This window comes from Capra hircus, chromosome 19 (assembly GCF_001704415.2).
Source record: "Capra hircus breed San Clemente chromosome 19, ASM170441v1, whole genome shotgun sequence".
Lineage (NCBI taxonomy): Eukaryota > Metazoa > Chordata > Mammalia > Artiodactyla > Bovidae > Capra > Capra hircus.
The window spans coordinates 20,108,481-20,132,805 of record NC_030826.1 but is presented as its reverse complement, the minus strand read 5'-3'; the positions used below and the strand labels follow the sequence as shown (position 1 = coordinate 20,132,805).

Sequence of the window (24,325 nt, the reverse complement as noted above, 5' to 3'; positions counted from 1 at the left end):
GACCTCTTTTAGAAGAGAACCAAGTGGAAGGCTGTTGGTGTATTGTGTACAGAAAGGCTGTTTGAACAGTGTTCCTATGTGTATTACATAGAATTTTTTGTCAGTCCAGGGAGAGAAAATGGAGTGTGTTCTTTAAGTATTTCTTCGTCCACCTGCTTCCTTTTGTCTTAAGACATACACCAAAGCTTTTAATTTGGTTAGGTGATATTTTCATGTCTCTCCCACTGCCTTTGGTTCAAGTTTTAAAATGTCAGTGTCACTTAGCTGGATGGACATTTGCAAGCCATACATCAGAAACAACATATTAAAAAAAAAAAAAAGTCCAGAGCCCTATACCATTTTTAAATGCACGTTGTGATGCAAAAAAGAGATCTCTGAAATAAAAGGCAGTCTTTCTGCTTCCTTGTCTCCCTTCACCTCTCCCCTCCTCCCTTTGTTCTCTCGATCCCCTCCCCCTCTCCCTTCCAGTTCTATATTGAAAAACTGCTTGTGCTGGATGGATAATTAGCACAGAGATATGGAGCAACAGGTCCCGCTGGTAGCGACTAAATCTGAAGTAAATGTTAATGTTGGGCAGGTTCACATGTATTAATAGGCGAGGGAGATGAGTGAGGTTAGACTGGGATCAACCGCACTGGTATATGACTTGAAATAGATCCTCTTAATTAGAGAGCCAAGAACCATGACAACTACCAACATCTTCCACCTGCAGTGGTGAGCTGCAGCCTCATTAGTGAATGAGAGAGACATTCTAAATTAAAACCGGGCTTCTTCCATCCTTTAGCTGTAAGTTGGGATCGTCTGGCTCTGGACTTTGAATCTTTGACCCAGCGCAGGCATAACAGTTAGCTGAGGGGTGTATGTCTGTGGTTTTCTCAATAGACCAATCTAGACACCCTCTTCAGCAACAGAGGCACATCATTTGATTTGTTTGTGGGAGTTCAGATGCTAGACTCCCGCAGCAGAGGTTTAGGAGTTTTCGCTTGAAATAATTAATGTCTTTGAGAAGCCTTTTTTTTTTTTTTTTTTTTTTTTTAATTTTTGGCTGTGTTGGGTCTTCGTTGTTGCCCATGGGCTTCCTCTAGTTGCAGTGCACAGGCTTCTCACTGTGGTAGCTTTTCTTGTTGCAGAGCCCGGGCTCCAGGCACGTGGGATTCAGCAGTTGTAGCACACAGGCTTAGTTTTCCCGGACCAGGGATCAAACTGGTGCCCCCTGCGTTGCATGGCGGATTCTTAACCACTAGACTGCCAGGGAAGCCCCTTTGACCAGCTTTTTAATTGGTTTGTGTGCAGATGTTACTGTTAACAGTTTATAGGCCCTCTCAGGCCTCACAGAGAGCTACTCTGTGAGATGCATATCCTTCAGTTGTACAATCTCTGAAGATTTAAAGCTCCATTGTTGTGAAGTATTTTATAGCTTACAATGTCTTCAAGATCAGGTAGTGGTAAAAATAAATAGCAAGTTGAGGAGCAGTGAACAGTCGCTCTCTGGCCAGTAATTGCAGTAATTGCTTTTTAACAAATGATCTGGAAGGAAACATCCATAGCCGTGAAGATGGGAAGATATTCTGTAAGAGCGCCATGCCCCCAGGACACCCTTCTGTCCTGGGGAGAAGGGGCCTGTCTTCTAGCCCTGCTGGCCATATTCTTTGAAGCCAGAAAGTAAAATAAAGATCCTTGGCCTGTGGTCTAAAGAGCTACTAGTTTTCCAAGACAAGCCAGCTCATGTACAGAACACTTTTCCAGGGCTCACCTTTCTTCCCAGGACTTAGTTCTCAGAAGGAACCTAAAAGTGGTTGGTGGACCACTGTATGCTTGGTGGACTTCAGCCTCTGTTCCCAGGGAAATGTCTCCACTCCCAGAACGTTCCTTTATCAGGTAGGTCATCGCAATACCGAAATACACCTTCTTCTTCTAAAACTATAGTCTCAGGACTTCCCAGGCAGTCCAGTGGTTAAGACTCTGTGCTCCCATTTCAGGGGTCATGAGTTCGATCCCTGGTCAGGAAACTAAGATCCCACATGATCCCCGCCATGGCCAAAAAATAAAATTAAAAAAATAAATAAAACTAGTCTCATGAAGACCTCAAGATCCTTAACTTCGTCACCTCTAGAAGCTCACTGGCTTAATTACCATTTGCTGGATAGCAGTTGTTGAGGTGTAGAAAGAATCAGGGAGGGGCCACTGTCACCTTCAGGTACAAAAGACCAAACTGCTGAGGCTCTGGGTTGTCTGGGATCCATGAATAGTTGAGTCTTACATAGGTCTATATGCCAAGAAGCAGTTTGTAGTTGGTTGATTGTGGTCTTGATACCATCTGTCCTTTTCACGTTGCCTCTCAACTGTGATCCTTGAGAGCGAGGACCGTTTCTGAAGTCTTGCCAGTTAGTACATTGCTTAGCATAAGGGGGGAGAGTAGTGAGAGAGTTCAGTCATGTCCAACTCTTTGCAACCCCGTGAACTGTATGTAGCCCACCAGGCTCCTCTGTCCTTGGAATTTCCCAGGCAAGAATACTGGAGTGGGTTGCCATTTCCTCCTCCAGGGGATCTTCCCCACCCAGGGATGGAACGTGTGTCTCCTGTGTCTCCTGCATTGGCAGGTGGATTCTTTATCACTGCACTGCCTGGGGAGCATAACATGGTGTCCAGTAAATACTTGAGTAGGTGAATGACTCTGGTCTTCTCTCCCTAGAGGCTGAGTTTCTTGACGGGGTAGGTCATAACTGGTTTGCTTTGTGTCCTTCCTCCAGCATGGTGCCTCCAGTGTGGCATTGGTTAGGAAGCAGTGGGAACTCAATAAATGAAGACTAATGGAGAGGGAAATGTTTGACCTTGTGGTTGAGGAAATTACCGTGATGGATATTCCATTGTGTTCCCCAGAAATAAGAGAACTCGGAAAGGTTCTTTAAAAACAGATTGGGCCCAAGATTTGGAAGAACCAGGAAGCTGATTTTGGTTCTCATTCTGCTGCTTTCTGACTATAGCTTTAGATAAATCAGTTTGGAGATACCTGTGTGATGGGAGTAAGAATTTTCAGTTTGATGGTGAAGATCAAATGTGAGCATCTGTGAAAACACTTTGTGAACCGTAATACAGCAGATGTAAAATGAGATTCTCACTCCGCTGTTTCTAAGCATAGTGATTAGGAAGCACATTGATGTCTTTACAGGCGGCACTGGCTCACGGTAGTGTTTTTATGGTTTTTATTGCTGAGCAGCAGAAACTTTGATAATTTCAGCATTACCTGACTTTAACTTTTAATCATTTCCTTCTGTAGAGGATGGCCTTCAGCACCCTGTCTTCATTGATATACAGGATTGAGAGGAAGCTGGGATGGAACCATGTTCTTCTTGACAGGCGTATTATGATTTAAAGACTCTGGCATGCATATAATTGTTTCGAAGTTGCATGCTTAACTTGTGAAAACACTGTTCTAATGAGGGAAGGAGCTTTAAGATGGGTGGATGAGGCAGGGGAGTCCTAGGATGTGTGTGTGAGCGACCCCGAGGCTGCAGAATCTCCTTTCTCCCTGGAATCCTCTCTGTTGGCACTGTTTCTGATACAGAACAAAACTAGTCTGCTTGCAAAACAGCATCTTCAGCACTAGTTTCTAAGCCCATTACCCTGCCCCAGTGGCAGCCTGTCTTTCCTTGAGCCATTTCATGAATCTTTGTCTGGATGTCTGAGTTGAAAAACCGCCTTCTAAGGACTTCCCTGGCTGTCCAGTGGTTAAGATTCCACATTTCCAGTGCAGAGGGCACTTATTCAACCCCTGGTCAGGGAGCTAAAGATCCTACATGACATGTGGCACAGCCAAAAAAAAAGCTTTTTATAAAAACTGCCTTCCAAATAGCTTGAAAGGAATTGCTCAAAGCAAAGAGGAAAGAATCATCATCATGAGAAAGCTTGGTGGGTGATTCCTGTTTTCCAGCCACTACTGTGATGGTCATTTTCGAGAAACGCAGACCTTCCTTCCCTATTCATCCTATTTGGATATTACTGCCTTCTCTCAAGAGACCATATTTTCAAATTTATTTCAAGATGCAAGTTCTGTCTCTAAGAAAGCAGCAAAGCCTCACTTTTTAAAATGTCTGTATTCATCCTGGAGACAACACTCTGACTTTCTTGCATGACTCCCTAAACTCGCAGCCCTCATCCCACACTTCAGGGCAGACAAGGGGAGCCCATGGCCATAATCTAGGATTCTGAGAAATGTTCTTAAGCATGGTATCTCTAAAAGTGATCCTTTAGAAGCCAACCAGGAGCTAATTTTGAGAGCTGCTTAGTATGGATTTTAAGCATTTTACCCCTGTGTTAAGAAAGGTAAATCAAATTGTTTAAAGAGGATTTAAGTAGGATGTTTCTGTATGAAGTTTAGGCTTGCAGGTATGGACTTTGATTCTGATATTTTCTTATTGTTTTGTGACAGAAAACATGAGTAATTTCATGTGTGATTTAACTACCAAAATAAGTATCTACCCAACCACATTGCCTCATCTCATCTCCTGACTTTGGCCAGGGGGCAGTTACATTCCCTCTTAGAAGCCCATTCATTTTGTGTTCCCCAGTTCTTTAAAGCTTTATTGTGTACCTGCTGAGTGCCAGACATTATGCAGAGTATGGCAATACAAAGGTAACTGAGGCAGAGAGCGGGATTCGGGTCCTTGAGAGTTCAGTATATAGTGTGGCCCAGAAGGGCCATAAAGGATCGTGGGCTGTCAGAGGAGACTTCCTGGAGATGATGCCTGACTTCAGCTCCAGAAGATAAGGAGTTCACCAGATGAAGGATTGGAGGGAGGCTCAGCTTTTGTGGTTGTGGGTAGCAGCTCTGGCATGAGCAGAGAGAAACACAGGGTTGAGAAACAGTGTGGGCTGTGTAGGGAGCCACCAGACTAATGGAGCTGGGGAAGGGGCAGGTTCCTGGCCTGCAGTACTGAGGAGCTTGAACTTTATCCTTTTGGTTGGAGGGCGATATGGAAGGGCTTTTAATTAGGAGACTGGCATGATCAGAATTGTGGCAGAATTATTTTGCCAGCAGGGTTAGACATAGATTGAGGAAGGCAAGAAGAGCATCCAGGGGGGCATTCACATCTTGGTAAAAAAATCTAAGCCACTGCCACCTTGCCTCATCCTTGCCTGCTTTACATGTTTGGTGTAGGTTATCTTGATACAAAACACAAAGCCAGTAGGCAGATGAAAAGAAATGATGAAAAACAGAATCAGAAATGACAGCCCTTTCAGGGTTAATTTTAATATGACAGCTGCTGAAGCATAGCAGAGTCTGTAGGCCTTTGCAAATTACACACATGCATTTCATTAGTTTGGATATGGCCTGTGAGGAAATACATTGGAGAGAACTAGGGGAGACTTTACAGGTGACATTCACGTGTGATCCTCTAGGGCTCGAAGGCCTGTCTCAGTAGGCCAGTGTGCCTCCTTTTTTCTGCTTCCTGGTAAGGATCCTCCTGAGATTCCACCAGGGAAACTGAATAGGAAGCAATGAGCTGTGAGGGCTCGGTGGACATCCTGACATGTATGCTTAGGGCTCCAGGGATGTGTTGACAAAGCAGGAGCTAGGAAAATTTGTCAAGCTAAATGCTTTTTAGGTAAAAGGGTAAAGCAGCCTAGCATTAAGGCCTAGGACTTAAGGAAGAGTCCTTATATATCCATAGCCTATATATATATATATATATACATAAAATAATTTGTTTTTAGCATTTTTCATATATTATGAAAAAAAAAAGTCCTCCACACCATTCTAAGTTGGTGAATCCCAGGAGCCAAATGTAGGAATTTCTTAAGCATAAATGTAACCTTATTCTGTATAGCAGTGGTTTTCAAACTTGGGTGTTGAGCAGAATCACCTGGAGAGCTTGTTAAACACACATTGCTGAGGCTGTCTCAGAATTTCTAATTCGGTAGACCTGGAGTAAGGGCTCAGAATTTGTGTTTCTTTTTAATTTTTTAATTGAATTATAGTTAATTTACAATGTTGTGCTTCAAGTGTATGCAAAGTGATTCAGTTATACATACATACACACACACAGGTTCTTTTTCGTTATAGGTTATTGCAAGATACTGAGTATAGTTCCCATCACTATACAGTAGGTCCTTGCTGTTTACCTACTTTGTATTTAGCAGTGTATGTATGTTAATCACAAAATCTTAATGTATCTTCCCCCCACCCTACCCTTCTCCACTGCTATCCCCTTTGGTAACCATAAATTTGCTATGCAAGTATTTTTTCTAAGTAAGTTATTTGTGTCATTTTTTAGATTCCACACATAAGTGAGAAATGACGATTTGTCATTCTCTGACTTCACTGAGCTGCAAGTGGTGTTTATTGTTTTTTATGGCTGAGTAATATTCCATTGTTTATGTATACCATATCTTCCTTACACATTCATCTGTCGATGAACATTTAGGTTGCTTCTATACCTTGGTTATGGTAGATAGCACTGCTGTGAACATTGGGGAGCATGTATCTTTTTGGACAGAAGTTTTATTTCTAGTAAGTTCCCAGATGGTGTTGATGCTACTTGTCTGGAGACCACACTTTGGGAACCACTGCTGTGGAGACATGATAGATGTGACCCTCCTAAGAATTTAATAAAGTTTCCTATTCTTATAAACCTTAATGGAAATCCGTGATCTGGAGAATCAGTAAGACCAGCCCTCCACAGCTATAATTTTGATTCAGTGTTGACTTTGACTACTGTTGATGCAGCCTCTCTATTGTAAAGATAGAGGGAAGGAGATCCAGTCCTTGTCTTGATTCCTCTGATAAAAGAAGTAAGAGCATTGTCACACAAGGGAAAGCATAAGAAGGATGTCTTATTAGTCTGGGAAGAGTGCGTGGAGGAGTTGTGTGCTCAGTTACCTGTCACTGGTAGCAAACTACCCCAACACTCAGTGGCTTAAAGCAGAACCTAGTTATTCTCTCTCACAACTTTGCATGTTGACTAGGCTCAGCAGGGTGGTTTTTCTGTTCAGCTGTTATCTGGGACTGTGGTTATTTGGAGGCTCAGCTGAGTTGGCATGATCCAGGATGACTCAGGGATGTAGCAATAGTCGGTGCTGGCTGTTGACTTGGAGCTGATGGGAGTGCCTGAAGTCTCCTCTGTGTGACCTCTCAGCATGAGAGCAAGGCTCTGAGATGGAATATTCCAAGTGTGTAAAAATGGAATCTATAGGGCTCTTCAGACCCAGTCATGGAAGTTCCTACCTTGTCACCTCTGCTGCATTCTGTTGGTCAGAACAAGTCACAAGAGAGAATGCCTTAGTGATCCAGTGGTTAGGACTCCACACTTTTACTGTTGAGGGCATGGGTTCAATCCCTGCCCTAGCTGGGGAACTGGGATCCTGCAAGCCGCGAGGTGTGGTCAGAAAAAGACAAGGCAATTCCAGAGGAAGGAGATGGACTGCTTCAGGGTGAAAGGGTAGCAGAGAATTTGTAGCCATCTTTCATCTACTATAGGCTGATTGAGGCAGGCCCTGCCGGGTGAATAGAGTTTTGATAGGCATAGCTTTCAGGGGGAAGAATTTTAGAGGAAGAAATAGCAAGTCTTCAGTTTAACTAGGGGGAAAAGTTCCCAGAAAGGGCCTGGGAAGATGGAAGGGGACCCTGTGACAGACGGCTTTGAACAGCAGGTGGAAGATTGTGGACTTCCACTGGCTGACTTTGAAAAGGCAGTGGAGAACCTCTCTCCCCGTGATTTTATTAGCATGGTGCAGAGTTTGGAAATGACTCTTCAATACTCCAGACCAATTCATTATATCTTTCCCTGTCAGTCCAGTGTTCATAGCTCTGGGTTTGGCATCTCTTTCTAAGATGTGGGAAGGGATGCTCACTCCTTAGGTTACTCTAAATGGGGCCAAGTAAGCATTTTGAAGGATAAGAGATGTATAACTGCACAATGCAAGTTGAGCACCATGCGGCATTGCGCCGTGGCATTGGTGGGTGAGCTGCTTAGCCGTCTGCTTGTCTTTCCGCAGCAACCCTCCACTGAGTGAAGAGATGTTGCCCCCTGGGGAGTGGATGTGCCACCGGTGTACCGTTCGCCGAAAGGTAAGAATGCTGCTGTCTGAAGGCTTGCTCCAAATGCCAGATCCAGACCGCTGATAACGGAGGCCACAATGGCCTGGCCCTGAAGGCGTTTTCGTCCCTTCTTATCTCTTCAGCCCCGAATCACCCTCAAACGCCCTGTGATGACTGTTTAGAATCCAGTAGGGCCTAAAATCCAAACATGGGCTGCTGAAATGGGCTGAAGAGGTGTGTTAATTTGCTGAGACATGTTCATTCACTAGTGACAGGGGTAGTCTGGTCTTCTTGTAGACCTCTTGATAACTGGCCTGAACATAGTGGCAGCTGTATCCATGGCGAAAGGGGCTGAAGAAGGCTACCCCTGCAGCTTGATAGAAAAAGGATTCCCCTCACCTCAAGGCAAATAAGTCACTGGTCCCCAGAGGTTTGGCCAGGTGTGGGGGGTGGAGAGCACTTTGACCCACTTGGACCCCAGGTTGTCTAACCTCTCTTCAGCTCCCCTTCCCTCAGCTTTGATAATCAGTACTGGCTTTGAGAACATAATTTTCTATGTTGAGAACTCCTGTGGGGTTCAAAAGCTAAATGCTCCCTTATCAAAAAAGGAAGTAAGTGTGCTTCCACCCAGATAGTGAGACCCAATCCTCAAATTACAGACTGTGGATTAGAATTTGTGTGTGAATTGTAAACCATCCACTGCCCTACCCCCGCACTAATCACACACCAAGCAACTGTCCTTTGTTGTGACATCACATCTTTTCCTGGCCCCTCAACATGATGTCACAATGAATGATGACTTCCTTTGTTGCAGAAACAGGATGAGATGATTCAGAGATTGTGGTTTATGTGTGTAACAGTTTTTAGCCTTTAAGAAGAAAGTTAACAATTAGGCGGACACTTTTTCAATGTGTGCATAGAGTTCCTATTAAAAAGTAAGCCAAGGCCAAGTCAATCGCCCTACCAGAGCAGTGGTTTGATTTCTCTTGATATCCACAAAGCAGGTGTCCTCCAGCTTGTCCTGCTCCCAGGATCTCTGCCTGTGTGTCCCCAACTAGATTAGAGTGGGGCTAGTTAGAAACATCTGTCAGCCAAGAGGCCATTCAGAAACTTGCCACTCAAAGAAACTGAACTGGACAGGGTTGGGAGCTACTGTGGCAGAAGAGACGAAGCCAGGAAAAGGGGGTGAAGAAGAAGAGCTAACATTGTTTTGGCGCTCATCATAGCTGGCTGTTCTACATGTGTTTCATTTAATCCATACAGCCCATTATGAGTGCTGGTGCTATTATCTCCATTTTTAAAAGGAAGAAACTGAGGTTCACAATTGTAGAACTTACCCAAGTACTCAAAAGAATTGACTGAACCAGGTTTTGAACCCCAAACTTTCTGACTCCAAGCTCTATTACTTCTTCAACAATTTAAACAGAACTACTTGCGGGGGATTATACTATAGTATGCCTTTTTCTGTATGGTGTGCTTTTCCCACAATGCTACTCCCTGCTCTCAAGTGGACCTCTGTGTCTACCCATGCCATATCTGTCTTTTGCACCACCACCACCTCCCAGCCTTCTGGCCTCCCTTAGGTACAGTGAAGGGGGTTGAAATGGCCTCTTGTGGACCTCACCAACCTCTCATGTTCACGTCTCACTCCTAGTGGAGGCTAGATACTCCCCCCATCTCAGAGCCATCCCTTTCATGTATCCGAAGCTCTTTGTCACAACCAAATCCCTGAGAGGAGGAGGAGAAAGGTTTTACTAGTCTTACTTCACACATAGAGGAATTCCTGCCCTCCAGCCAGAGTCACCTAAGGTCATAGGGAATCAGTGGCAGAACTGGGACAAGATCCCAGGTCTCCTGGCTGGACCCCATTGCTAAACTTCACTCTGCTTGGACCCTTGGAGGAAAATGTATTGTCAGTCATTCAGTCCTGCTCTGTGCACTTAGTCTTTTCCCTGTCCCCACCTTTCCATTCAAAAAGTGTCACTTTCAGAGTTCTAGTTAAACTGGAGACATGAAAGCCACCGTTCTTGGACACCATGATTGCTGGGTCACTCTGCTCTGCACGCCACCCTTTCACCTTGTTGTGGTTGCCTTGCAAGCCAGCACCCAACATCCCTGGATGGGGAGTTCGGCTTGCCCGTTTTACTTTTTACCTCTGCTTCTATAGACTTTTCTTTATTTTGAGCAAAGTTCTTAACAACCCTTCAGGACACTCCCAAGGCAAACAGCAGTGTTCTCTGTCCTTGATTCCCTGAGTTGTTCTCAGTGTTCTCACTTAGTCTGAGTTTATTCTCACTGCTTTAACTTTTTAATCCCTTTACCCCCACCTTGTGTGGAGACACTGTGTATCATATGACGTGTGGTTTGTTTCTGACTTTGGTGCTTTCTGATTGCCTGCCCCCGTGGTTTTGCCAGCTGTAGTTTAGTTCAGCCATAGTTTGGTCAACTTTCACAGACCAGTGTTCCAAGTCCACAGGTGGGAGAGTCTGTAATATTAAGAGGCCTTCACGGTTTTGGTGAGTGGTCTAGCAGGACTCATAGCATCCATCGCTTTCTGTTTTGTGATACTCTATGTGATGGGCCCGCCTGTTCACTTGCACAGAAACGAGAGCAGAAGAAGGAGCTGGGCCATGTCAATGGACTGGTGGACAAATCTGGCAAACGGACTACATCCCCCAGCAGTGACACTGACTTGTTGGACAGATCAGCTAGCAAAACTGAACTCAAGGCCATTGCCCATGCCCGGATCCTGGAAAGGAGAGCCAGCCGACCTGGCACGCCCACATCCAACGCCAGCACGGAGACCCCCACCTCTGAGCAGAATGACGTCGACGAGGACATCATTGATGTGGATGAAGAGCCAGTGGCCGCAGAGCCGGACTACGTGCAGCCCCAGCTGAGGCGGCCCTTTGAGCTGCTGATCGCTGCCGCCATGGAGCGGAACCCCACCCAGTTCCAGCTGCCCAATGAGCTGACGTGCACCACTGCACTGCCAGGTCAGCCAGACCGCCTTATCCCCCCAGCCCGCTTCCACAGGGGCTGCCATCCACCCGGGAGGCTGTGCAGCCTGGGGGGCCGCTGTCTGGGCAGCCACTGTCTCAAGTTCCTGTTTTGGTTTGTGGAAGGATCTTAGAAGGCTCACATGCTTACTCAGTTTTCTAATTTCCACCCTTCCCAGTATCACTTTAAACGGAGGGGGGGGCGGGCGGTGTGGAATACATACACATAGTTCAAAACTCAAAAAATGTAAGAATTTCAATAAAACATTTCCCACCTGTCCCTGTCCGCCGTTGCCCGGTTTCCACCTTCCTTCATAGATAACCACTGTTTGGTTCTTATGTATCTCTTAGAAGCCAATACAGATGTTTATCATTTTCCCCTTAAATAGCATACTTACTATTAAATAGCATAGCATATATCTTTCCATACTAATTTGACATTCCTCAGTTTTCTTAATGGTTGCATAATAACACATTATATAAACTAATTTCCTATTAATGGACATCCTGGTTGTTCCTAACCTTTTGTTAGGAACAACAAATGGTATTTCAACAAATAATTTTGTAAATATATCACTGTATACAAGCGAGTGTATGGAGGATAAATTACTAATATTAGAATTGCTGGGTCAAAACTATGCAACTATGCACTTATAGTCTTGATGGATATTATAAATTGTCCTCCATTCCCTTTTTTAAAAAAATTTGTAATTAAGTCATGGCTTCTCCTTGATATCAAAAAACATTCTTCCATAGAAAGTGAAATCGGCAGGCATAGGAAGCCTGCTGGTCAGTAGGATACATACAGAATTGTAGCTTTTCTGCTTTCTGTTAAAATGAGGTAAAATTACAGTCTCTTCCTCAGGCACCTCTGCAGAATTTGTTGACCATTTGACCTGGGTCTTTGTGTTTCTTAACTTGCCAGGATCTAACCTAGGCTGCTGACCACTTAATGTTTGCAAAACACTGAGGATGTATTTCTGTCACAGAACAAGGAACTCGTGATCATGGTTCTGACTTACGTCTCCCTTCTCCTGCTTTTTCTTTTTCTCACTGGAAACCAGCCCGGGAGAGGGAGGGCCCTCAGAAAGAGATCTGTGTCCAGGCCATGGCACATGCTTGTACTGACATCCGTTCCTCTGACTTACTCTTGTTTCCATACCCCAGACTAGGAGCTCTGCCTCCAGAGAACGTTTAGCACCACCAGTTTCTCTTCCAGGTTCCAGCAAGAGGAGAAGAAAGGAGGAAACCACAGGGAAAAACGTGAAGAAAACACAGCACGAGTTAGATCACAATGGTCTTGTTCCCTTACCGGTCAAAGTCTGCTTCACGTGTAACAGGTATTTTTCTTCCCTAGCAGAGGGCTCGTCCTCATATTCAGCAAGTGTTTTTTCTCTCTTTTATCACCTCTTCCAAACCATGTATGTTAAATAGAGGTAACCTGTAATCTGGTGGTATGAGTACAAAGAGACTGAGTGACTAATTGACCAGAGCCTGGAGTGTTCTAGAAAAGAAATCCTTGAACAGTCACGGTGCAGAAGTACCATAAACCATGTTGATAGAGGCTTGAGCGAGAGGAGTTGGACTTAAAATGAAACATGGGATATTTAGACTAGCTAGCAGGAAGAACTCTGGCCAGCCAAGACACACATCCTTGAGAGAAAGGCTAATAATTTTTGAAGCGCTAAAGATGAATTTTAAAATAGTACAAGTATCCATCCTAGCTGGCATGCATCAGACTGGATGACTTCCAAAAGCCTGTAGGCTGCCCCAGTTGTAGCTTCCCCGGGACACTGGTTTCCTTCAAATAAGATCTCCGCAGTGACAGGAACCAGCTGCCTCAGTTACTGAAGCTGGACTTGCTGGCTTGGGTGTGTGAGAAAGGCAGGATAGCAAGAGAAAATAGCTCTTAATGAGAAATGTTCCACAGGAGCCAGACCTACACTGCAGCTCCAGTGCAACTTCAGGACTTCTGAAGTATCAGGACTGCTGGGGTATCATAGGTGCAAATCATAACTCGTATTTACTTGCACGCCCTCCCTCAAACTGTGCTGACATGAGTACATAGCAAAAGCATTTTCACAGTACAGTGCTCTCTGGTTGTCAGTTTTGCTGAGTGCTTAATGTGGCAGAGAAATCCTTTCCTCTTGTAGTGTGAGACTCTGGAAAAGTTGCTAGTGATTTTTTTTTTTTTAACTGAGGTAATTGGTTTCTGTTGAGTAGAAAGATCAGAGCAGGGTTGGCGGTCTTCCCCAGTAGGTACTGAGTGTTGATCATTCCTGCTCCGACAGCCACTTTAGCTCTACTCCAAATGAGCATTCACTTCTCTGCATTCCTCTTAGAAGAGTGATGAGAAGCCCAGTGGTGGGTCCCAGCTTCATCCATCTTCCTAATGGTGAATGGAACTGAATTACTGGGGAGGAGAGTGTGGAAGAACACGGCTAGGATTAAGGAAGGGAAGCCGTCCCACAGGGCAGAGTTCGTGTGAATTCTCTCACCTTGCCATATTAATGGCCTACCTCTCTCTTGCAGGAGTTGTCGCGTGGCCCCTCTCATCCAGTGTGACTATTGCCCCCTCCTGTTTCACATGGACTGCCTCGAGCCCCCGCTCACTGCCATGCCCCTGGGCAGGTGGATGTGTCCGAATCACATCGAACATGTGGTGGTAAGCACGGCAGTGTCCGTTGGTCCTGTGTGGGCACAGCCAGGGTATGGACCCATTCAGTGGGAAGCATAGTACTGTCAGCCTTGTACCAGAATTCGCTCCAGTCTCTGAGGTGCTGGTTCCTGCAGACCATCCTACTCACTTCTCACTACTGTCACCTGCCTGCCTTGGCCATGCGTTTTGCCTTTTCCCACAATGCCTTGTTTCAGTGGCACGGGCAGACTTAGGCCACTAGCACTTGATTGTTCATGAATAATTTCCTCTGTAATGAGTTAAGCAATTGGTGTTACAGCCCTCAAAAGGGAGTATATTAGATCCAGACTTATGCAAATCAATGCTTTTCCATATTTTCTTTTTCTTAATTTATTTTTAATTGGAAGATAATTGCTTTACAGTGTTGTGATGGTTTCTGCTGTACAACAACGTGAATCAGCCACAAGTCTTCCATATTTTCTTGCTGCCTGTTTTTAGAGGGAACAAACTAAGAAAGTTCTAAAATACTTACAGCACTGGCAGGTAACTGCCCAGTAACTTTGGAGAAGTGAAGAATTGACCCAGATAACTAACGGTATTCCAGACAGTCATTTATTGAGCACCTAACCTGTCCTACACACCACACGACGAGGCCCTTGCCCTTCTCTTCCTTTGTCAAAGCTGTGGAATGAATGAATGGTATGAGATGCTATTATCTTATCTCCCAGGAGACTTGGTTACATTTTCCAGACTGCTTCCCGGGGCCAGACTAGAACTGTAATTTCCTATCTACACTAGAGGGTTAGGACATCTCCTAATCAGCACGGTCCCTCAGAAGGTTGAATGAGAGAGGGCCTCAGGCAGAGCAACTCTCTCATAAGATCAGCCTCTCCAGGTTCAAAGGGTAATTGCATAAGGCATCACCGTATCAAATGGTGATAACCGTGGAATGACTGCTGGCCTTCTGCACACCGGTGCTCTCCGCTCTGCGCTAAGAGGAACTTCAGTTATAGACTTGCTCATAAGGGAGAAAGGGCGTGCTTGGTCCTCTTCACTTCACTCATGCACCTCAGAAGGGTTATGCAGGAGGAAGTCTCTCTCCAAGGCTCAGTGTGAGTGTCTCGTTTTCCCTCCTGCTGAACTAGAAGAAAAACAGTCATGAGCAGACTACCCAAATGTGAATCTGTAAGAGCAGCCTTTCAGCAGATGAAGAGTTATTAATTGGGTGATTGTTTATTAGCCACATAGGGAGTTTTCCTAATTTACTAATTAGGAAGCTGCCACATAGATCTTTTCTTTTAATTAAAGTATGGAGGACCAGACATAGAAAAGGAAAAGAGGCATAGTTGTTCCATGCCTTCTGGAGGCTGCTGCACACACTTTTTTCCTTCCCTCCCTTTGGCCTCTTGAGAGCAGGCCAAGGCTTTCTGCCTGCTGTAGAACAGGCTCTGGTACCCAGGTGGGTTCACGAATGCTCCCTGGTGCCATGGAGGAGGAATAGGGCAGGATTCTGGTGTTGGTCTCACGTGTCAGCCAAGCTCCCACACGGAAAACAGTCCTGCTTCTGGTGGGAGAGAGGACCTTGCTAGGAAAGGAGTCTGGCGCTCTCTAGGGCCAAGGCCTGCATCTGCTCTGAAACCTGTGCGCTGGAAAGAGGACTGTCAGAGGCTGAGTTTGGAAGGGCCCTTCCTGGCTGATTGCCCGTGTCTTGTCCCCTTTGGACCTCTCTAGGGAGTAGGAACTAGACTGGTGAGGGCCAAGGGAGCATCTCACCCACATCTCCCAGGCCTCTGACAGGAGTATTGACATACCAGCTCCTGACGAAAGGAGCCCATTGGGCCGAGGGCTCCTTTTTTTCTCTAACATAGAGATAGTTGGGAGGGTGAGCTGAGCTTCACAGCAGGAATGTGTCTGCTCTGTCCCCAGCTGAACCAGAAGAACATGACGCTGAGCAACCGGTGCCAGGTGTTTGACCGTTTCCAGGACACCATTTCGCAGCACGTCGTCAAAGTGGACTTCCTGAACCGAATCCACAAGAAGCACCCTCCCAACCGCCGCATGCTCCAGTCGGTCAAAAGAAGAAGCTTGAAGGTGAGCCACAGCCCGGCACGGGCACGATAGTGCTCTCTGCCTGCCTTCCTGGGTAGACAGGGTCGGGGTCCCCATTGCAGAGGGGGAGACTGAAGCTCAGTGGCAAGTGACAAATGCAGCCGTCAATTGATGGTGGTCAGGAAACCCGCGGGGGGCCCTGGAGACTCAGCCAGGTTTCTAGTTCTCTTGAGGATCAGCACTCTTCAGCCCCTCCCACCAAGCTTTTGGTGTGCTCTGCTGTTACCATCCCCGCTCCTGGCACTCATTCTGTTTCTGTTAGGTGGCCCCTTTCTCAGAGCTGTCTGGTGAGGGGAAATGTTTATGCGGGTGATTAAACAGAATCCCTTACAAAAAGTGAGGCACAGTCCATTTTGGGGGGCTGCTGTTAATATATCATCAATATTCAAAAAAATTGTGGCGTTGGAATAATCAACATTTGTATGTGTCTGACAACTGCTAACATATGTCCACAGAGATGGACAGGAGTATTTCCTTCTTTGGAAAGCATTTGGGAGTCCTGAGGCTGTCTCTCCTAAACTGATCAGTCTCATTCATTTAACTTAGAGAACATCACACTAGATACCCGTGTAGATATTTTTCTCTTTTGAAATAATCCTGCAGTCCCCTGTACCAAGGGAAACCAGCAGTTCTCAAACGTGGCCACTTGGTGGCAGCCACACTTAAAATTATCGCTCGCACCACTTCTGTCACTTCTATTGGGTGTCAGCACTAGCAAGACGGTGACTGTTGAAAATTGTGTAACAAACTCTTAACTGTAAATATTTATGCTTTGGTGGGAACACCAGTTTTCCAAAATTAAATAAAAGTATTTGTAGTCAGGGGTACAATGTATTTGCCCATTGAAGATAGCATGCCTCAGACCTTACTTAGACATCTAAGAGTAAGTCTGGGCTGTGTGATTGACCATGTGGATCTGAAAGAAAGCCTGGCTGCTGAAGTGAACAGGCCAGGGGGCCTTGATAGAATCCTGATGCCCCTACCCCTTTTGAAATGTGTCCCTATTCTTGAGGAGAATCCAAGGGTATGAGTCGCCTGAAAAGCATTTTGTTCTTAGTGTGAGAGGGAAATGAGGCCTGCAGCACCAGAGGACAGCGGCAGAGAACTGCTCCAGCTCTGTTCTGGAACTTGGCCTTCATCCTTGACATACAGTCGTGCAGGCAAAATCAGCCGAGACCTGCATATCTTTGTTGGGGGGTCCCTGTTTCTCAGGGGCAGCCTTAGTCTAGCTACTGCCCCATTCCTGGATGCCCTCAGACAAGCCCACAGCACTGTTAACGTGCCAGCTCTCAGTTCCGTGTTCCTTGCCTTTCTCCTCGTAACTAGATTCGCATCTGCCTGCCCATCCCTCAGGCACCTTTCTCTTGATCTGCCCAAGACCAAGAGTCTTTTGCCTCCAAATGTGTTCTTCCTCTTCTTGTATTTCCTGGTTCAGGGAATGACTGAAATCTCTACCCAGTCCCTCAAACCAGAATTCAGCTCTTCTTCCCTTAATCTCCATAAGGACTCGGTCACCAAATCTGTTAGTTCTCACACATTTTCCAAGTCCACTTCCCCTACCTGTAGTTCCCCCTTCGTCTTCCTGGAAGCCCCTCCTCAGCTTCAAGTCTCAGCTGATAATACTGCCCTCCCACAAAATCCTCCCTAGTCCTGAGCTCCTGGCCCCCAGACGAAAGTAAGCACACTCTTTTGTAGTTGTTGTTGCAGCTCCTTAGACATGCTGTCTTCTAGGACCCATTACATTGTATTGTAATCTTTCTGGGCTCATCTCCCACTAGACTGTGAGCTCCTTGAGGGGCAAGGCTTACATTTTGTTCATCTCTGGATCTCTAGGTCTTGGCGTAGTGCACAGACTCAGGAGGTACTCAATAAATGTTGGCTGAATGTATGAATGACTCTTGGCTTGTGTGACTCTTTCATTCACACATGTTGTGATTCAGAGTGTGTTGTCCATCTTTGTGCAGCAAAGAGGCCTTTAATTGTTTCATGAGTCATGAGTGAATGGATGAAGACAGCTGACATTGATCGAGTGCTTATCACCAGACAGGCCTCACACTGAGCATTTCCACAGTGAATGTGGCCTTATTTAACTTTTTGTTTCTCAGATACTGCTCACTCACCTCCCAGGCTAGATGCTGATCAGTAAGAGCCTAGAGTACCACTCTAAAGCCCTGTCCAGTGTCTCTCTTAAACTTTTTAGGCCAAAACAGAAGGCAGCATACAAGCTGGTTTCTGCAGGCCTTGGACCTTGATGAAGAAGAGGAGGAGACATGGCTGCTTTTTCTAGTTCTCTGCCTTCTCAGGCTCGTGTGTGTGTGTGTGTGTGTGTGTGTGTGTGTGTGTGTGTGTGAAAGAGAGAGAGTCACAGAGATGGAGATACAGAGCAGTAGCCGCCCACTGTGCGGCGTCGTCCAAGGTGGACCCCAGAGTGGATGGTTTCCCCTCAGGCATCAGCACCACAGACAGAGTAGGCCCGGGCAGAGCCCACCGGGTGTGTGGGCGCTGTCATCCTCTCCTTGCTCCCTCTCTCTGTCCTGGACAGGTTCCCGATGCCATCAAATCTCAGTACCAGTTCCCACCCCCTCTCATTGCCCCCGCGGCCATTCGGGATGGGGAGCTGATCTGCAATGGGATCCCTGAGGAATCACAGACGCACCTTGTGAACTCTGAGCACTTAGCCACCCAGGCAGAGCAGCAAGAGGTGAGTGAAGGCAGGGCCGGGATTCCACACCCCATCTTCCTTCCACCTCGTCACGGCTGTCACTGGAAGTCACTCTCACCCCCATCTTCTGCCACCCCACCCTCCCCCACCCTGAGCCCCTACCCCCACTGCCACCGCCCTGCCCCCTGAGTTGACCGTTCCAGAGAGACCCTCTGGCTCAGATCCTGAGGCAAGTAAGAGAACTACAGAGTCACCTGGTCTGCTTCTCTCCGCCAGTCCCCAGGGTGCTGCGAGACGGTCACGTCCGTCTTGCAGAGAGAGATGAGTAGACCTAGACAAGTTAGGTGGCATTGCTGGACGCACAGCAGGAGCTTGGGCCCTTGCTGGATATTGGTGACGAGGTGAGCCTTAGGGCAGAGTCAGAACGGGGACCCCCAGCCCTGCTGACCAGGCTGCTGCCTGCCGAGTGTGTACCGACAAGCCTTGCTTGGGAATGGAGATGGAATCCTCTCAGGAGTCAAGCACACCCTCTCTGGGCACTCGCGATGGGACCTCGGAAACAGTGCTTGTCGGCTCTGCTGTAGCCCTGGCCGCTGTGGCAGGAAGGACCAGCGCCTCCCAGGCCTCTCACCCTCCTCTCCTCTCCTCTCCTTCCGTTGCAGTGGCTCTGTAGTGTTGTTGCGCTCCAGTGCAGCATATTGAAACATTTATCTGCTAAGCAGATGCCTTCGCATTGGGACTCTGAACAGACAGAGAAGGCTGATATTAAGCCTGTTATTGTGACTGACAGCTCAATCACCACCTCCCTGCAAACAGCTGACAAGGCACCTCTACCTTCCCACTACCCCTTGTCCTGCCCCTCAGGGCTTAGCACCCAGAATTCCCTGAGCTGCTCTCCACCCCACCAACCCCCCACCCTAGAGGACATCAGCTGCAGCTCTTGTGCGGAAAAATCCAAGAAAGCCCCCTGTGGGACTGCCAACGGGCCGGTGAACACAGAGGTGAAAGCCAATGGCCCACACCTCTACAGCAGCCCCACTGATTCCACGGACCCCCGGCGACTTCCAGGCGCCAACACCCCCCTACCAGGCCTCTCACACGGGCAAGGCTGGCCCCGGCCCCTCACGCCACCAGCGGCTGGGGGGCTTCAGAACCACACCGTCGGCATCATTGTGAAGACAGAGAATGCCACTGGCCCCAGCTCTTGCCCCCAGAGGAGTGTGGGTCTTGTCCCAAGCCTACCCCCTTCCGTTCCCAGCTCTTGTGCCAGCATCGAGAACACCAGCACTTTGCAAAGAAAGACTGTCCAATCCCAGATAGGACCTCCGTTGACAGATTCAAGGCCACTGGGCTCGCCCCCAAATGCCACCCGGGTGCTCACTCCCCCCCAAGCAGCAGGTGATGGTATCTTGGCCACAGGAGCCAACCAACGATTCTGCTCACCAGCGCCATCCTCAGGTGAGTGCAGCTCAGCCTCTCATGCTCTTCCTGGCAAATAACTCTTAAGGTTCAAGCAACACTTGTATCCCTGTAAATGTTCCAGAGGACTTTGATCTCCGTATTAACTGCCCTTCCCTCTGTTTTCTATGATAGAAGAGAAAGTGCCTATTAACTTGTCCCTAATTTAAAGGCGGGACCTTGAGGCTCTGAAAGTGGTTTCCTTAAGGTAACTAGCAAGTCAGTGCAGGGGTAGACCTGCAGCCTGGGTCTCCTGACTCTCCCCTCCCACGCTCTCCAGGCTTTTTGTCCCATCACTTTAGAGGAGAGCAGATGGCTCCCGGGAGCTGCCGTGGTCAGCCTGAGGTTCTGGGTTACAGCCTCAGTGTTTGATGATCTACTCCGTTCCAGATTCTCTGAGACAGCTCGTTTGAAGGAATTTCCATGTCAGGGAAGGCAGGGCCAGAAAACAGCACTGCCCTCCAGAGTAGGCAGAGTTGGGTGCCCTCAGAGGTTGCTCTGGCCCGAACGCTTGCACTCGGGCCACATTCTACAAGGCAGTCCCATAATGTGACCTGGGCCGGGTGTAGACCCGCTCTTTCAGCTGTCCCCCGTCAGCATTCAGGACCTCAAGGTTGCTGACCCCAGCATCTGAACCAGGTTTCAGATGCTGCTGGAACCCCCTGTGGTCTCTCCTGTCTGAACTGAACTGGCCTCCTAGTCAGCTGGGAGTCTCGGTGACCAGGTGACTGTGACTTCTCTGCATGGGGGCCCCTGGTCCCAGGATGGCCCCTACACTCAGGCTCTCTTCCTGTTTATCTCTGAATACCAGTCTGGCTAGCTTTGGCACCTGTGAGTCCACTTCAGGACGCAGGAGCTGCAGGGGCAGGCACCACCTACTTGAGTGAGCAGAGGCAGCCGGGAGGTAGTCATGGCCCAGAGGACGAAGCTGTCCCACCACATCCCCCTGAGCAGTAGATGTCACTCGTTCTCGTGCTCTGGGGACTCCCGCGTGCCCGGGTGTGTTGCCGTTCCACCTGCCCTTCCTCACCACACGTTTTTAGCTCTAGGAGTTCCAGAGCCTATGGGGTGAGGATCAAGAAGGGAACATCACCTTGGGCCCGAAATCCAGGCCTGTCTCAGAAGTGGGGGATTGGACCGGTGGGTTTCCCTCAGGCAACGTAAGTAACAGTCTTCCTGCTCCGTCCCCAGATGGCAAGGTCAGCCCCGGCACGTTATCCATAGGAAGCGCTTTAACCGTACCCTCTTTCCCAGCCAACTCTACTGCCATGGTGGACCTCACCAACTCACTTCGAGCATTCATGGACGTCAATGGAGGTGAGTGAGTGAGCCGCTGAGCCTGTGCAGCGTTCAGCTCATTGCAAAGGGGCAGAAGGGGCCCTGATCTTAGGGGGCGGGGAGGTGGGAGGACTGTAGGAAAGTCAGTCCCTTCTTCCAGTTCTGCCTTATAAGATTGAAGGCAGGAGGAGAAGGGGACAACAGAGGATGAGATGGTTAGATGCCATCACTGACTCAAGGGACATGAGTTTGGGTAAACTCCGGGAGCTGGTGATGGAGAGGGAGGCCTGGCGTGCTGTGGTTCATGGGGTCGCAAAGAGTCCGACACGACTGAGCAGCTGAACTGAACTGATACACATAACAAAGACAAAGGGAGCGCAGAGCCAAGCTAAACCAGTGAGAAGAGAAGAAAATCACTTTAGGCAGATCACCTGGACTTGAGTTAAAACCAGGAGCTCCCAGAGGAGAAAGCTCGTCTGTGAGAAACCCCCGAAGTCAGGGAGAACTGGAGCAGTCCTTGATCTCTGTGGGCAGGGAGGTTAGAAAGTCCAAGCCTCAGTACCAGACATCGGGGCTTCCACTCATCCCAGGTAGCCAAATGGTGTCTTGCTCCACTTTCGTGGATCGCTGTACCTAACATTAAGCTGCCCCACTATAGGGGGCATCTGCCCAGGCTGCCTGCGGCCTCATTGCAGAAGGGCCAGTGAGATGCTCTGCTCCAGGCCCTGGTACAACTTTGTACTCTAAGTCGTTTGAGAAAAATGACTTGGCTGGATTTTAGGAATGCTGAAATATTGGCTCTGTGACCCTCAGCTACTGCCGCATTCCATTTCCTCCTCAGCTGCTTTTTAATCTTTCTCTTTGGTTAATAGAAATCGAGATAAATATGCTGGACGAGAAGCTGATCAAGTTTCTGGCCTTGCAGAGAATACATCAGCTTTTCCCCTCCCGGGTCCAAGCTTCACCGGGCAGTGTCGGGGCACATCCGCTGGCTTCTGGAGGGCACCACACGGAAGGTGCGCATGCCCACGCCACTCCTCTAGGTCCACCCTCTGCATGTGAGCAGCCATCTCCCCTCCACGGAGAATCTCAGTCCTCCATGCAGGCCTTTACTGGGCTTAATAAAATACCAGTTTTCTTTTCTCAAAAGCGGAAAGGAGATGGCGACCACCACTTTCAGATCAGACTCGGGAGAGTGCTGTTACTCATCCCTGTGAGACACAAAGCAGCTAGGAGTGCCTTTGGGTGTATGTGATGTGCTTTCTGCTCATTTGCTTCTCAGTATTTGAGCTGGAAGGATTTTCCAAAAGGCCAGCTCTGCTTAGGACAGCCCTTTGAGCGTTAGCCAGTAAAAGCCTCGCTGCTTAGAAGTGGGATCCTCAGACCATGAGCATCAGCATCTCCTAAGAGCTTGTTAGCAGAGCTCAGGCCCCACCTCAGACCTAAGGCCCCACCTCAGACCTACGGAATCAGAATCCGCATTTTAACAAGATCCCTGGGTGATTCATACTCAAAATTAGAGGAACATTGGTTTGTGCCTTCTGGGGTTTTGCACGGCCTCCCTTATAATATCAGTTGGTATATCCCTGATAAACCAACCAGCAGCCCTTGTGCTTCAGGTACTATCATCCTTGAATTATATGGTCCTCTTCAGAGATGGTCCTTTTTACTCCCCGATGTGGGAAACGCTGTTAAGTGGGGTGAGAGAGCTACACCCTGCAGCAGCTTTGTGTCAGGTGTGAGTTTGGAAAGATGACTCATCCAGTGGGGTTATTTTCTCCATAACCAAGGGTCCAGCTTCTCTTGATATGTGTTTGGGCCCCAGGTTCTGTTCCTGAACAGTCACATCCCTATGTTTGCCTTGCAGTGCAGAGAAGGGAAGTACAGGCCCGAGCTGTGTTCTACCCCCTCTTAGGGTTGGGAGGCGCTGTGAACATGTGCTATCGAACCCTCTACATCGGGACAGGTAAGCCTGGTGGGAGGGGCGTTGAATCTCTCCAGCCCTGAAGATGGACACCCTGACCCACGGAGGCTAGAAAGGGAGGGACGCCCTCTCCAGGGTAGACTGGTTTCACCCAGCAGATGTCTGGACAGGAGGGACTAAGAAAAGGGACTGTCAGCTGCCATCTTCCCGCTTCAGGCCTTGTGCCCCATGTGGCATGAGACAGCCCAGAAGTCAGCCCTGACTGCTGCCCAGTGAGCATTTCAACAGCGCAGGAAAGACCTGAGCAGAGGCACATGCTGTGTCCCTGGAGACCTTTGAAGAAGTGATGGGGCTGACACATATGTAAGCCATACTGAGCCCTGCACCTTGCCAGAGGGACAGGCAAGCCCTTAGCCTGGAAAGGTCCCTTTCTCTCAGATGATGCGATTTCTGGGCCATGCACCCCATGTTGTGCTCGCATGGAGATCACCCTGCACCTCTCTGGGCAGCATCCCATGTTCTGAAGCACATGAGCTGGCAGGGACATCTGTTCTTTTACAGGGGGTTAGAAAAGATAGCAGGTTTTGTTCAAAAATAAAAGGAGAGGGCCCCAAGCTTACCTGTCCCTTGAGTTCCCGCCCAGAAGCTAACTCCCACCCTGCTCAGCTCCCCCGCACATCCACCTTACAGTCTGTTCTTTGCTTTCCTTTCCTCTCTCCTCCGCCCTCCGCCCCTTGCAGGAGCTGACATGGACGTGTGCCTTACAAACTATGGTCACTGTAACTACGTGTCCGGGAAACACGCCTGCATATTCTACGATGAGGTGAGGGGTGGCAGAGAGCTCTGCCAACCTGAGGCGTCTCCCAGCACTGGGGTTTTGTTCAGTGCCCTGGGTGAAGGGAGTGGGATGGGGTCCTCTCCTTCTCTTCCCTCCCTGGCATTCCCGGAAGAGAAGAGCCTTAGTGTGAAGGGCATCCGTCCTAGGGAGCAGGGCCCTTATTTCTCCTGAGGTGGGTCAGCAGGTCCAGGGAGGGACGAGGCACCCTAAAGCGGGGCGAGGGGACCAACATGGAAGTAACCAAGCCCTCCAAGGCGTGTCACTGTGGGTTTCATCATTGTCATCATCACGTGCCAGTGAATGTCATTTCACCAGGAGCCTGTGCTAGGGAGGCAGAGTACTGGGAGGGTAGGAAAGAAAGCTTTCTTGAGGACATGAGTC

The 24,325-nt window shown here is 48.2% G+C and overlaps 1 protein-coding gene across 3 annotated transcripts in view; it reads left to right on the top strand.

Moving 5' to 3' along the window:
• The window catches only part of PHF12 (PHD finger protein 12), a 38,690-nt gene that overhangs the window by 12,427 nt on the left and 1,938 nt on the right, over positions 1 to 24,325 (top strand). For 2 of the 3 annotated variants that reach the window (XM_018064328.1, XM_018064330.1), the window contains exons 3-13: positions 7,996 to 8,068; positions 10,641 to 11,034; positions 12,257 to 12,377; positions 13,570 to 13,702; positions 15,602 to 15,766; positions 18,327 to 18,485; positions 19,109 to 19,904; positions 21,096 to 21,221; positions 22,055 to 22,198; positions 23,050 to 23,148; positions 23,847 to 23,929. In XM_018064328.1, coding sequence (XP_017919817.1) covers positions 7,996 to 8,068; positions 10,641 to 11,034; positions 12,257 to 12,377; positions 13,570 to 13,702; positions 15,602 to 15,766; positions 18,327 to 18,485; positions 19,109 to 19,904; positions 21,096 to 21,221; positions 22,055 to 22,198; positions 23,050 to 23,148; positions 23,847 to 23,929 — 2,293 coding nt within the window. The other variant, XM_018064331.1, reaches the window with a different exon arrangement.